General features: G+C 35.2%; 1 protein-coding gene across 1 annotated transcript in view; it reads right to left on the bottom strand.

Moving 5' to 3' along the window:
* The window catches only part of LOC149803113 (5'(3')-deoxyribonucleotidase, cytosolic type-like), a 43,908-nt gene extending 43,164 nt beyond the window's left edge, over positions 1-744 (bottom strand). Inside the window, exon 1 of the mRNA XM_089952719.1 lies at positions 446-744. Within this exon, the coding sequence (XP_089808845.1) occupies positions 446-673 (228 nt within the window). The 5' untranslated portion in view covers positions 674-744. The remainder of the gene's footprint in view (positions 1-445) is intronic.
* Positions 745-15,428: the final 14,684 nt, after the last annotated feature.

The following is a 15,428-nucleotide window of genomic DNA, read 5'->3' as shown; positions in this document are numbered from 1 at the left end:
TGTATGCATCTTGAATCAGTTGAAATCATACATAAATACTAAATGGGTCTTCTATAGCATGCTCCAGACATGCACAAATTAATACGGGTATAGCAATGTGTGGGGATGATATCGTGATCTGAGCAGGTATGTACCAAAGGCATTTAACTGTGTGAAAATAGAAAAGTGATCCATCTTTTCTCTTCTTACTATCATTGCCAACAAAGTTTCCTAACTTTCCATATGTTATCACAGTTGGTCTCTGTGACCATCAATTTCAGAAAAAAGGCATAAAACAACTATTTGGTATCATTATGACGATATTGGTTGAAATTACATGCATTTTACTATAAGTCATGACAAATACCGAGTTAAGCAGTTTCAACAAAACTCATTACAACATGCCATTGTATCATAAATTCAATAAAAATAAGGAGTGATATTGAAACAACTTGTCATAAATTACCCCAATATCAGGGACATATGAGAATTTCTTCTCATACTGGTCTTTTACAAAGAATCCAACACGGTCTTGCATTTCAATATATGGATATTCAGGGAACTTTTTGCGATACTCTTGAAAGAAACCCAATTCGAAGTCGGCGAGTACTTGATCCATATCTAGCAAAACCCTCAAATTCTTTTCACACATCTGCCCAATATGTACAGCTCTCGATGTCATTCTAGCAAACATAACCGCGTAAAAACTACACGTAAATATCTAACACTCGGAAAATTTCAAACCAAAATGGAGTGGTAAACAGGAAAACGAAAGTAACTAAGCGCATTCAAATCTGTATGAAACAGAAGCTTAGATCTTACTGCTGTGTTGTCATGAGTCTCGTCTTCATAAACGCAGTAAAGTACGGTAAAAGATGAAAATACAGTAATGTACGATAAATTCTAGTAAATGGAGCAAGAAATTATTCATTTTGCACATGATGTATTGATTATGTGTTTTGTTAAATAATACAAATATAAGTCTTTTTACTGTTCGTTGTTGTTCATTCATTGACATTAGTATGATCTATGATATATTGTGAGCCGATGCGGTTCATTAATTGAACGCCACTTGAATGGTATACGGAGAATTCGCCCCATGGAGAACTCGCCCTAGGAGAACTCCCCCCAACGTATCTGGAGAAGTCGCCCCGGAGTGGTTGGAGAAGTCGCCCCAATTGGTTGGAGAAGTCATCAGAAAACTTGTCACCCAAATAACCTTTTTATAATAGAATTAAGTTATCTTTTACGTGATTCATATTTAGATTTTTATATATACGGGATCACAAAAGATATATTAACTGGTAATCATGAAAAGCAATATCATAGTAATATTTATAAGGATGAAATTAAGTCTGTATATAATCTAATGAATGACGACAGTACAGTGATTAAAAGGATGATAAGGCAAACACTATTATTATCGTGAATCAAGATGATTATGTTAAAGAACTTGAACGTCAGTTAGAAATTAAATAAAACATTTCCACATGCATTAATGAGATCGCTAAAAATAATAATTCCGTATATGAGGAATTTGATACTTTCCCTCTTAACATACGTACACCTCAATTCTACATGTTACCCAAAACTAAAAAATCTTGACCATAATTTACCTTTAAATGATCCAGGATGACCCATTATATCAGGTTGTAATTCATATACTGAAAACCTATCCCAATTTATTGATAGTGTTTTACAACCTTTAATGAAATCACTTCCTTCATACATTAAAGATACAACTACTTTCATTAAAAAGTTGAAGTCTATTCCACAGCTATCTGATAATTTCAATCCTGGTATCATTAGATGTAACATCACTATATACCAACATTCCGCATGCAGATGGTATTGAAGCGTGTAAATGTTTTCTTGATAACAATCCTAATAATAGCACACTATCTAGTGAAGATATTTGTAAAATAATAAAACTTATCTTGGAAAATAATTATTTTCAATTTAATAATACGAATTACATACAAATAATGGGTACGTCAATGGGTATTAATATGGCTCCTTCATACTCTTCCCTTTCTTGGGTAAATTAGAAAAGGTTTTTCTTCAAAACGAAAAGTTTAATTAATCTCTTTCGTTCAGATTTTTGGATTACATATTTATGATCTGGAAGCATTCAACCGAAGAACTGAAAAAATGTATTGATCGCCTAAGTCATTTTCACCCGACGATTAAATTTACTTATACTGCATCTAGTACGCATGTTTCATTTTTAGATGTAAATGTAATACAAAAAAATATTGATAACACTATCAAGGAAACTAAATTCCGCCAATATCTACGCGTGATCATGGTGTTTTTACATACATACATACATACATACATACATACATACATACATATATATATATATATATATATATATATATATATATATATATATATATATATATATATATATATATATATATATATAAATAACGTAATCTTGTTTATTTTGCATCGGTAATTTAGTAGTGAAATATTGTTTAAACTTCTCGTTCAACTTGAAATAGTTTGTTATTATTGAGAAATAATAAAATTACGAACACTGACAAAAAAGAAGAAATAAACTAAATGATGGGCGTAGTACAAGTGATTTTTCAGAAACCGTCCGAATTCTGCATATTAGCCATGGTGATGAACTCAGTAGCGACTGCGTTTCCTGAGTAGGCGTCAATGATGCTTTTTATCGAGTTCAAGTATAATTCGTCAATGGTTAGCAAATCTCAATGAACAATCAGATTAAATTGTTCAGTTAGAGAGATAATAGTATAACCCTTTGGCTTATTTACGGTCATCGCCAATTCAGTCGATTTCGGGTTATATAGGTCCATGCCATAAAGTCATCTCAGGATAACTTAGGTTATTAGGTTGGAACCCTTTCATATATAAAACTGCAAACATCACATCATGCTTACACCCTCTCTATTTTTCCAAATAAAATGCATCTAATGATTTAAAGAGCAGAGCAAAAGGGACAGATAACACTTATTTTTCGTTAAGTACAGAAGCGGAGTTGATCAAATGGAAAAGTTGAAAAATTGCAAATTTTATAAATTTAATAAGTTATTAAGCTGAAGAAAAACAATAAATAAAGCCTTAACAACCATGTGGCGACATCTCAGAATTACTATGTATGATCCTTGGGGCGACTTCTCCAGGCGAAGTGGGGCGACTTCTCCGACCACCATGGGGCGACTTCTCCTGACACCTGGGATGAGTTCTCCCAGGGCGAGTTCTCCATGGGGCGAGTTCTCCGCTATTCCACTTGAATATACCAGTAAATCAGACTATACCAAAGCCGGCAATTACAAATGTGTGTGTGTGTGTGTGTGTGTGTGTGTGTACAGGTAGAAGTCATTGGTTTTTTTTCTTATTATGATTTCAGATCGTTATTTTCAGTAATGTGAGGAATGACCGTAATGTAAGAGAAAGTAGTTGACACTGAATATTTTAATTTTATTTATGAACTTAGATATATTTTAAAAAATACAAAATACAAAATGTGGTTGTTATATTGTTTTATTAATATTCTGCACATGTTTTAATGAAAGTGATTACAAAATTAAACAACTCTCTCTCTCTCAAAAGCTCAATAGTGAATGAAAATGATCAAACAATTTGTCAAACTTGTGTTAGTTTTAGGTTTATTATATGTATAAGTTTTGCTCTCGTCTTATCACATTATTATTTATCATTTTTGCTCTGGTCTTATCACATTATTATTTCTCTGGTGAAGTTTTTTCACTCCTGAAAGTGTCTTTGTATAGTTATTTGATCATGTGTCGACGTTACTGTTTGCTTATTTTTACTTGTCTTTGAAATTGTTTCGAAATGATGCTCCTCGTTCATTTTCTATCTTGGGGGGTGGGGATTGTTTTTTGGCACACCGCGTCGATAAAAGTTTTGTAGTTCAAATTGGATGCCAACTTGAAATTGACTCTCCCAGTCAATGATCTTTATACATCTTTATACTGGAAACTGACACTTGGTTGTAATATATCTATAAGATCAGGTTTTTCGTTTTGCTTCCATCTGGTTCCAATCTAATGGATATTATTTGAAGACTCTGCATTATTATTTGTCCAGTAGACGTCCACATTTTTCCCCTCGCAGGAAAGTTACCATGATCTTTCAGAATTTGTAGCAAAGTTTTTCGAGGTATAAATGGAAACACGATGCCTTTTCCGAAATGTCATCGCTGCATGTTTTATTCTTTTTTAAAGAAGGAGGTCGGGGGGGGGGGGGGCACCATAAGTTACCGCACTGGGTGACACCAACCCTAGTGACGCCACTGTATGAACGTTGACACAGGCCTTATTTTTTAAATATTCAGTGATATCTTTCTTTAAGTGAAGTGTTCAAACAATCTAAGTCGTAATAAGGAATGGCACCGTTAAACTTGTACGAATCGCAGCTTCGTCATCTGAGCCGACAGTCGACTTTTCTTTTTCTTCATCTGTGAAATCACACAATTTGTGAGGAGAAAGCACTGTTAGTTTCAAAGTCAGATTTACCATGTAGAAAAGACGGGCTGACAAAAATAGAAGACTTTCAGTTACTGGTTCGTATAAATGCTTTGTTTTTTAAATCAGTGTAAGTTAAGTATATTTCCTTAAGATTAAATGTTTTGTCCACACTTTACACGGTCACTTCCTTCGAAACAATCTTATATTTAGTCTACAATAATAAAATAATAAGACTATCAATGCAACGTTTATGTATACATATAAGTATGCTTACGACAGTAAAATACTGAATACCAGTAACTCAGTAATTTGACAAATTTCCCAAATTAAATAAAGTTAATCTAAAAAATAAATAGATTTGGTTCTAAATCAATCAGTCTTCCATGTACTCTGCAATAATATGATAATGAAACCAACAATGCAACCTGTACATATGAATATAACTATACTTACTATAATAATACATCGATTAAAACCAAACTGCGGTAAGAGTCGGTAATGTCTCTAATTTCTGTATTTAAAAATCATTACAATAAAAAATTAGATTTGCTCTCCTGAACAGTTGCAATAAATTAAATTAGAGTTTACAGAATTGCAGCCAGAAAATAGTCGTGTTGTTTTTAATTATCGATTAACATATAAAGAACACATTAAAAGCTTATAAAATAATATATTACTTTTGAAATCATGTGATACCCATCAGGTTATCACATTTGTCTCCTAATTAAAGACACAGACGACATGTGTATCCTTCATCAATTGAAGACCAAGTCTTCACGTCTTTTCTTCACATAGCTAAGACCAGGGCTTAAAGTCTTTGCTTAGTATATCTCCACGTGTCGAATGGAACCAAGATTCATATACTTAAGGCCAGGCCTTACAGTCTTTGTGTGACATATCTTCAAGTGTAGAATGGAACCAAGATTCACAAACCTAAGACCAGGCCTTAAAGTCTTTGCATGATATATCTTTACGAGAACCAAGATTCACATACCAGAATCAAAATGCATAAGCAGTCTACAATATTGGATCTAGTTCTCATGAGATGAAAACTGATTTTCAATCTTATTTTAATTTAGTTCCCTGAAGAAATATTAAGATATAAGCCTGCAAGAAAAGAAATAACAAAAAGGAAGGCATTGCCCATACGAAGATAGACAGACTCTTCGACTCAAAACCCTTCTTACAGTCACCAAAGGAAACTGTTTCTTGTTCTTTACTTTCACCATTCCATTTGCCATTCTGATAATATCCAAGATATCCCAATCGAAGACAAAAATCTAGAATTTTAGCACAGCGAATAGCAAATTGTATTTTGGTTTGACCTCAACCCTTCTCTCTCTCTCTCTCTCTCTCTCTCTCTCTCTCTCTCTCTCCAACTATTTAAATACAAGATTAATATTTAAATGTTTCAACCTTAGGGAAAACCCTTAACATACACTATTGTTCATAAAACTATTAAAAGCCTTTAACTTTGTTTAAACGTTACATCTCAAAGTATGCCGCTAAACGATAATTATGTTCGGTCACACTGCCTGCTCAACTTATTAGATTATTTGTGCAATTAATGTGGACATCAAAACCACGTGCAACAGGCGTGAACATGCAGCATTTGATGACCGCTCAGGAAACATAATGGTTAGAGCGTCCGTCTCGGAAGCGGGAGGTTGTGGGTTCGAACCCCTGCCGAGTCGTACCAAAGACTTGCAAAAATGGTAATAACAGCTGCCTCGCTTGGCGCTCAGCAATGAGAGGTTAGTGTTAAGACTGGTCGGCCTGGTGTCAGGATAATGTGTCTGGGTGGGACATCATGCTACATGTCTGCTACATGATGCCCCAGTGCTGGACATCACTATAAACTGCTACACTGCAGACATTGTAGCGATATGACTGAAAATGTGTTAAAGCAACGTTAAAAATCCAATTCACACACACACACACACACACACACACACACACACACACACTCAGCATTTGATGAAAGCATAATGTACTATTTTTAATTGGTTACACAATTTAAATTTATGTTATATATTTTATAAATATTCTATGAAAGAAAACATCGATATCTAATAATTATCAATAATGTTTTAGCCAGTGGTCCTAAAATATAAACAAGTTAACCATTTTTTATGAAAACTTAGAAAAACGAAGAATTAAAAGAAGTCTCTTAAATGGGGACATAAATAAAATAAATCTATCAAGTTCCATGTCGATTTTAGCTGCTGCAATAGAATAATATACACCGTAGTACTGTACAAAAGCGTCATTATATATATATATATATATATATATATATATATATATATATATATATATATATATATATATATATATATATATATATATATATATATATATATATATATACATAACTCTACAAAATGTATAACTTTTATATTCTAACTGCAAAGTGTCTATTTTCTATTCTGGGCAGCAGCAGAGAGGGTGAACAGACAGACCACTTAGGGGAATGGTCACCCTGTGTTTGGACCAAAAAAAATAGTGACCACTCATAGAGGTCAATTACCACGTCTACGATTATTGTTTGTCCCAAACAGAATTGTAGACGCCCCTCTCTGCTGCTATCAGTCTTGGGAATCATCATCTGAATCATGGGAATCTTCATCTGTTTCATCTTCATCTGAATCTTCGGAATTTGTTCTATGTTTCAAGTAATATTCAAGTTCTGATGGTGGTTTTTCTATTTTTGGATTTATGTTTTTTCTTTTTCTGTAATAGTTCATCAAACTTCTGTATCGATCTCCACCGCAATTTTTGCAAATCTGATATAATCCTCTAACGCCGTTGTTACATCCAACACAACCTCGTGGACCAGCATGAGGGTTTTTCTTTATAAGATAATTATGTTTCTTGCAATATTCTCCACGGCATTTTTTATTACAATTGTTAGTGGTTCCTTGACGTAACCACGCACAGTTGTTCATTATATTAATGATATCTGTTTAATTCAATTTAATTTTATCATCACCCCTGTTACCCAAATATTTTATCAATACCCACACGATATCTTGTTCTTGGATCATGTAAATTTATTGTTATAAATCCATGCGGGGTAGCTTGCGCTCGTGAGAAGAAATTTTTGAATTTAATTATATCCATGTCACCACCACACCAGGTTTGATGAATATTTCGCAACGTGTGTGTGTCTACGCCATTAAACACAACTAAAATGTTGCAGTTGTCTCTGATCACTTTTGGTATTTGTGTATATCGTTGAGTAACATAGATCACGTCTGTATTTTTATGTCTCCCTCGGGAAAATATTCTGGCTGGATTTGATTGTTTATCTAGCATCACATCGTCGTATACAACTAAATTATTAATAAATCCGTCTATGGAATCTACGGATGGTGCTTCATCAATATCGGTTATAAACTCTATAACATCATTATCCTCATCCAGTAATCGCGCGTTTTCATTGAAATCTTTAAGTACATCATAACATCGCTGATCATCTACGGATGGTGCTACTAAATACAACTTATCCCATTTCAACCATCTCATTATCAGATTAAGTAATAATTGCGTCTTACCCGATCCAGATGGTCCTATGATAATCATTCTGATGGAGTTCGGTAGTGCAGGATGATGCTTAACTGGCTCTCGTTGCCGAGTTGCTGAGAAATCAATTATATCCATATATATTATAACATGAATTTATATTGTTTACGTTGTAGAGTTAAAACTCCAACTACTGATTTAGCTACAGTTACAACAAAAAATAAAAAAATAGCGTATGGTGGAAAATGTTCTGTATGCGGTAGAAAGAAATTTTCGTTTTTACCTAATAAGCGCGGTGGTGATATTGCTAATTTGATGTCAAAGTTTCCAGGTGCTCCATGGGCTAAATACAGCGGAGAAAAACATCTACCAGGATATAATTATTGCGGTCCTGGTACCAGACTTGATATCAGGCTCGATGATCAAGATCAACCAAAACCAGGCGAGGAACCAATAAACGCTATTGATCGAGCTTGTCATGCTCATGATGTAGCTTATAAAAGTAAAAATCTACAAGATAGGCATATTGCAGATGTAAAATTAATTCATTCATTAAATTCTATAAAAAATAAAAATATTAGAGAATCATTAGCTAATTGGTTAGTAAGATCCTCGATGAAAGGTAAATTAGCGATTGGGGCTGGTAATTAATAATGGAATCAATTTATTATTCACCGAGAGGATACTGGAGAGGCAAAGCAGCAATTGGTAAACTTGCTGATGCAGCGGCGGTTAAACATTCTACTGCTAGCGCGTGGTTGTCCAGGCAGGCAATATGGCAAATTTATCTACCACGTCCTAAACAAATTCAGTACTCGTATTTCGATGTCAGTGTTCCTAATGAAGTTCATCAAGCTGATATTCTGTTTTTACCGCATGATACTGTGCGTGGAAAAACGTACAAGTACGCGTTAACCGTAGTTGATGTTGCAAGTAGATATAAAGAAGCAGAGCCGCTATCGGCGAAAACATTATCTGAAGTAGCCGATGCGTTTGAACGAATTTATCAACGAGGACTCGGACCACAAGGTGGTCTACGATGGCCGCAGCTACTACAGGTTGATCCTGGTAAGGAATTTCTTGGTCCAGTATCATCGTTGATGAAACAACATAATACCAAAATACGACGAGGTCATACTGCAATTCACCGTGATCAAGCAATTGTTGAGCGATTTAATCGAACACTTGCTGAGCGGTTATTTGGATATCAATACGCGAGGGAATTTATTCAGGATAAAAGATCTCGCGAATGGGTTGCAAGATTACCAATCGTGATAGCTGCATTAAATAATGAAATCACACGAACAACCAACATGAAACCCATTAGCGCGGTCACAAAAAAAAATATACCAACACAACGGAAAGATGCTGGAAAACAAAAAATATTAGGTGATGTCACAGTCAGATATTTATATGAGCCTGGTGAACTTGAAGGTGGTAAAGCGAGAGCAACTGATCCTATTTGGAGTGTTACCACACACAAAATATCTACCGTGACAAGATCCACTGGAAGAAATGTAGGCGTTTCCAGACCTGCAATCTACAGATTAGATTCGGCCGCTCCTCAACGTGGATTTACACGTGAACAACTACAAATAATTCCCGCGGATACACAACTACCACCGCGATCACTCCGGTGATTTCGATCACTTAACTAGCACTAGCGCCTCTACGTCGATTACACTCAAGACAGGTTAACATGGTATTTTCTCGTGTATGACCGCGACTATTATCTTTTCTGTCTACGGTAAATTGTCTTGAATCATTACTCGAATATCGCCATAACATTATACAATTACAACTGGTGCAATGATTGTTCTGCTGCTGTTTTAACTTAATAATAAATTCAACATCAAGATCAAAGTCACGTTTATTTTTTTTGTCAGATTGTTTGTATCCGATTAATTTTTTTCTTATTATATCATCATCGATGATGTTAAATTTATCAACGATTTCAGGAATTATAATTCTACGTAATTGAGATATATTTCTGACCCTCGATACCGCCAAATAAACTAAATTTGACCACTCGATGCGATCGTCTACAATCCAGACTCGTGTATCAGAAATAGTTAATCCCTGAGACGAGTGGATCGTCATAGCGTATCCCAACACCCATGGAGATTTGTCAGCGCGTAATGCATCTTCGACCACACTGATATCAACGGCGACAATATCATTTAATACGAGATTCTGTTTCCTTGACTCTGTCAAGGGTCCTGGAATATCAACATTAATATTCTGTTTTCGTGTATCTGATGGTCTATAACATAACGGAACGGGTAATTCTGAATATTGTTCTTTATGTAGTTGAAATAACTGTTGTTGTAAAGCGTCTCTGATTATTTTTCTACTTGCTACGATCAAATCGTTGGGTCTCCATGAGTTCAAAAAATCACTCATTGATGTCTCTGAGATCACTCCACGTAATATTTCACACTGAATTTTGTTTGATTGTAATCTGATTAATTTTTTAAACTCCTTCAAATTTGCATCAAGAGCTCTATGATCATCATCTATTTCCTCGTAATAATCAACGAAATTTTTTAACCAATCATGTGGAGATGGTCCAACAAAAGGCGGCGGTTGACCATGATCGCCACACATTATTATGGCGGTATTTTTCGTCAACAACCAATCAAGAAACATTTTTAATGTATCCAATGACACCGTGCATATCTCATCCCAAATAATTATTTTAGGTATATATTTTTCTCCCATCCGTTCAGGAGTCCATGTATCTCCGCGCCACCGAAAGAAACTATGATACGTACACGATTGTACTTGCCGCTGTTTCATCTCACGTGCAAGTCTATGTGTGGGTGTCAGCACGATTATATCTGAATTTCTAAAAACATTAATCGTTCGAGTTGTTTTGCCGCATCCACCAGGTCCATTGAGATATACTGTCTTATATCTGGTTATTGGATCACTCAATGATGGTGCTTTCGACATTTCTGATATTTTATTACCCTCACGATAAAAATCTCTCACTGGAACATCTGCTGATTCTGTGTAATTGTGTAATAGTTCCTTTTTTATTCTCCACGAACCCCATCGTTCATCATTACTTGTAAATTTCATAACAGGTTCTAAATATTTACTTGAAATATAAAATGAGTCTGTTGCGACTCTGACTGCGGTCTCAGGAAATCTATTAATCATCGATAATAAATTTATAGAAACATAAGCCAACATGGAAGATCTTAGATGAGTATATTGCGGGGATACGTCATTTATGTAACTAACGATCGTACCCAATTTTGTTCCGTCGGATAAATAAACACTCTCTCGATTTACAAACGTATTTTTCGCTGTTGTGTCAGCGATTATAAAATCGTACTCGGCATCATCTAAAATTAATCGTGCGTGATGTCTTTTATAATCATATGCACCACCTTGAGTAAATTTACCTATAATTTTTCTACCGAGATCTTTTGCGGTTTTGAGTTTATTAGGAATATCATCTTCGGAAACATCCTTAAACTCGCTGATAACTTCAGAATCTGACATGGGCAACCAAACTTTGGTCTGTGCATGATATGATATAATTGCCTCACTGACCACCAACGATGTCAGTATCATACAATCTAGCATATATCGCAACAAAACTATAGGTGCCCAACGTTTTTCACAAAAATGTCTACCAAACCAAACATAACAAATCTTGTGAAGATTTTCGTTAAACTCGAACGATTCAATACAGGCGAATCCAGTCAGATCAAAATCAGGTAATGGTCCATTAATTGCCACTCGAGTCATCTCGTTTGTAGGGTGACCAAATCTTTCAAAGTACGTAGAACAATCTCCGTATCCCAGAAAACTTCCTGGATAACATGCAACCATATCAACCGAAATAACATCATTGTAATTGTATTTGGTATTCCATAATCCGCCATGTCCATATTCGACGCAACTTGCGCGTACGTCCTCGAGTAAATCAAATCGTGTTGGTTTCCATGAATTTCGTTCTCTGGCGAAATGAGCTGCAACAGATGGAACGGTAAAACAATTAGTTAGTAATTTGTCAGTATTTTCCGCGTGCTTGCACTGTAAAAACGTCGCAAGATTTTTCATCTCGTCATGGAGGGATTCTGTGCGATATATTTCACCGTTCGGTTTGACAAACTGATCAAATTCACCCTCCTCATTACTTTTAAATAACCATACCGATACAGGATCGGTTTTACTTATTTCGTTGATAAAATCAAACATACTATCTGCCCCAGAATTATCTGGGGGGTAAAATCTAACAGTTCGATCACGTGGAAATATTGTTACCGCGTTAGTCCATGCGTGCGCGTTATGATCGATAATATTTATTGGAGCTCCCTTCGATTTATATTTCGACTGGTACAGTACTTCTCCCGTTATTGTCGCCACAGTTATTGGAAATTTTAATATTTTTCCTAACTCAGCAACATCTTTTATTGTAGCACCGGTATCCTTAACTGAATCAGCCCACGAGTTTATTTTTTCACGCCTTAAATCAGTTAATCCATTTCCACGCATCGCGTTTGTAAAGTGTTCTATTACTCGTTCGGCCACACAATTTAACCTTGAAAATTTCATCGGCGCTAGTTTATCAACGTTAGGTTTTTTATTTATCTCATAGATTCCATAAATAACCGCCGTTACAGGATATGCTCGCTCATAATACGGTTTGTCAATACCTGTCAGTAGACCCGGTCTGGAATTTTTACTTAATATGATAGTTTTATTATTACCAAGGACAGGATCATATTTGTCACGGATAATCCAACTACCTGTTTCTGTTAATACAATAAATTTTACTCTGAAGAAATATTTTTGATTGCCCTCGTATTCAGCGATGTAGTTAATGATAGTTGCCGCTCGCTTGTCGTTCATTGTGGCGTCCGTGACAGCTTCCGTGACAAAGTCAGTGTTGCGTATAATCTTGAACGTTGACCATGTATGAGATGCACCATCCGTGTAAAATTCTTTCTTGGCGTCGTGAATTTTCGAGATCAAACTTTTATTTTTCGGATCAACCAGATCTCGTACTGGCAAGTCAGAAGATAATCTGTCAAGGTTGAATTTATACTTAACAGGCCTAGTTTGGGATAATCTCTCAAACTCGTTCATATAATTAAAACAAATATTTAAATAAAGAAAATTATATATATATATACAATGTCCCAATGCAGATGGTTGATGATCGGCTCGGTAAATCGATGCAACAAATCCTGTAGAAAGGAATTTTGTTGGATGCACTCACAAAACATACGACGAGGAAGTCTAGGACCAATACCATGTCTACGGTGTGGTATTGGAGTGCGAGGAAAGACAGAATTATGTGGGAAGTGCGGCGGGAAACGGTTCAGAGAGCTTAAAAGATATTATGACAAAAAAAATAATAGCGGTGAAAACGCTATAAAATCCGTGAGGGATTATATATCAAGATTTCAGACAAACAATGATTTAAACATATAATATTATTATAATGGAGCAAAATATATTTGTCCCACATCCTGTCATAACAAACTATGAATCAAATATTAATGGTATCATCAGACACTGCAAGTTGAAGAAACAAGTTGGTTATATTACTAATGTTGGTTATCTAATGTTCACATGCGGGGGGGAAAAGAAACATTATCTGTGTCATAGATTTACGTATGAATGTTTCTTCGGAGTGATCAATGACGGTCTTGTTATTGATCATATTGACGGGGACACTCAAAACAATAATTTATCCAATTTACAAGCTATCTCTCACAGCGAGAATAATACACGCGGTAATACAGGAAGATGTAAGACAATCGGAAAGAGGGCGGTAATTTCCACAAGCATAGAAACTGGCAAAGTAATTATGTTTCAGTCTATGAACGCGGCTGCGAAATATTTTGATATTCATTCGCAATCAGTACAAAAAGTAGCAGAAAATATATATAAAACCACTTTCTCGAAAAAATATAAGCAGAAAATTATCTTTAAGTATCAATAACTACCATCACCACATTATTAACTATCATCACCACATTATTAACTATCATCACCACATTGAATTAATTTTTTTAATTTATGTCACAGTAGGTCCTCCATACACTACTGAATTTTTGATTACATAAGGGGAGATTACTTTGTAATATATAGTTTTCTTCGTAGATGGTTGGTTTTTTATGATCGTAATTAGTCAGTTTAACTAATTACATCGTAACTAATTACATCGTAACTAATTACATCGTAATTAATTACTCGTAGAAGTATTATTTATGTTTTTTAAATATTTCCCCATCATACAACATTACGAGAGATCATGATAATGTTATTGATCCGTAGGAAGCTGTGTGTGAAACAGAAACCGTTTGTCATTGTAATCGACTTGCAGTTGTGTGTTCATGCCACTGTTATTATTGATTCTCAGTCTGCTTAGGAAACCCGCTACAAATACAGAAACTGTTGTTATTGATTCTCAGTCTACTTGGGAAACCCGCTACAAATACAGAAACTATTATTCAGAAACTGTTATAAATACAGAAACTGTTATTATTCAGAAACCGCTACAAATACAGAAACTGTTATTATTCAGAAACCGCTACAAATACAGAAACTGTTATTATTCAGAAACCGCTACAAATACAGAAACTGTTATTATTCAGAAACTGTTATAAATACAGAAACTGTTATTATTCAGAAACCGTTACAAATACAGAAACTGTTACTATTCAGAAACCGCTACAAATACAGAAACTGTTAAATACAGAAACTGTTATTATTCAGAAACCGCTGTTTAGTGTAAATATTGGTTCCTTAGCTATATAGCTAGCTATATATTAACTTCCGAAACATATGTTCGTAACAATGTTTGATAGCTCGATCAGTATGGTATTGGACTGTGACGCTCGCGGTCCAGGATCGAATCCCCATGGCTGACAATTTGTCGGTGGTGTACGCATAATTGCGATTTTTATAATAGTGGGGGGAACCGCAAACCCCCCCCCCGCTCAGCAAAATTCCCAACCACAATATTGACTTGTGGTTGATACATATTTTCGTATCACCCACTGGATTAATTATTGTGGGTGGGATTTTGCTGAGCGTACATGTTTGTACTGTCCTTAGTTAGTGCCGTTTCATTCATAATCTGAGCTCGCTAATACACTCGATAGGGGCTCTTCATTCATTGTATATAACCATTTCATTGTATATATGTTATATGTATATCCTCTAAGCTTGGTAGATTGCGGTGGCAAGCTACGAGTTTAATGAGGATTGTGCTGTCCTTGTGCTGTCCTTAGTTAGTTATATGTTATGTGTATATCCTCTAAACTTGGTAGATTGCGGTGGCAAGCTACGAGTTTAATGAGGATTGTGCTGTCCTTAGTTAGTTATATGTATATCCTCTAAGCTTGGTAGATTGCGGTGGCAAGCTACGAGTTTAATGAGGACTGTGCTGTCCTTGTGCCGTCCTTAGTTAGTTATATGTTATGTGTA

Source organism: Sinohyriopsis cumingii, chromosome 3 (genome assembly GCF_028554795.1).
Source record: "Sinohyriopsis cumingii isolate HCF-2022 chromosome 3, ASM2855479v2, whole genome shotgun sequence".
Lineage (NCBI taxonomy): Eukaryota > Metazoa > Mollusca > Bivalvia > Unionida > Unionidae > Sinohyriopsis > Sinohyriopsis cumingii.
The sequence above is the reverse complement of the archived record's forward strand: the minus strand, read 5'-3'. Positions and strand labels throughout refer to the sequence as shown.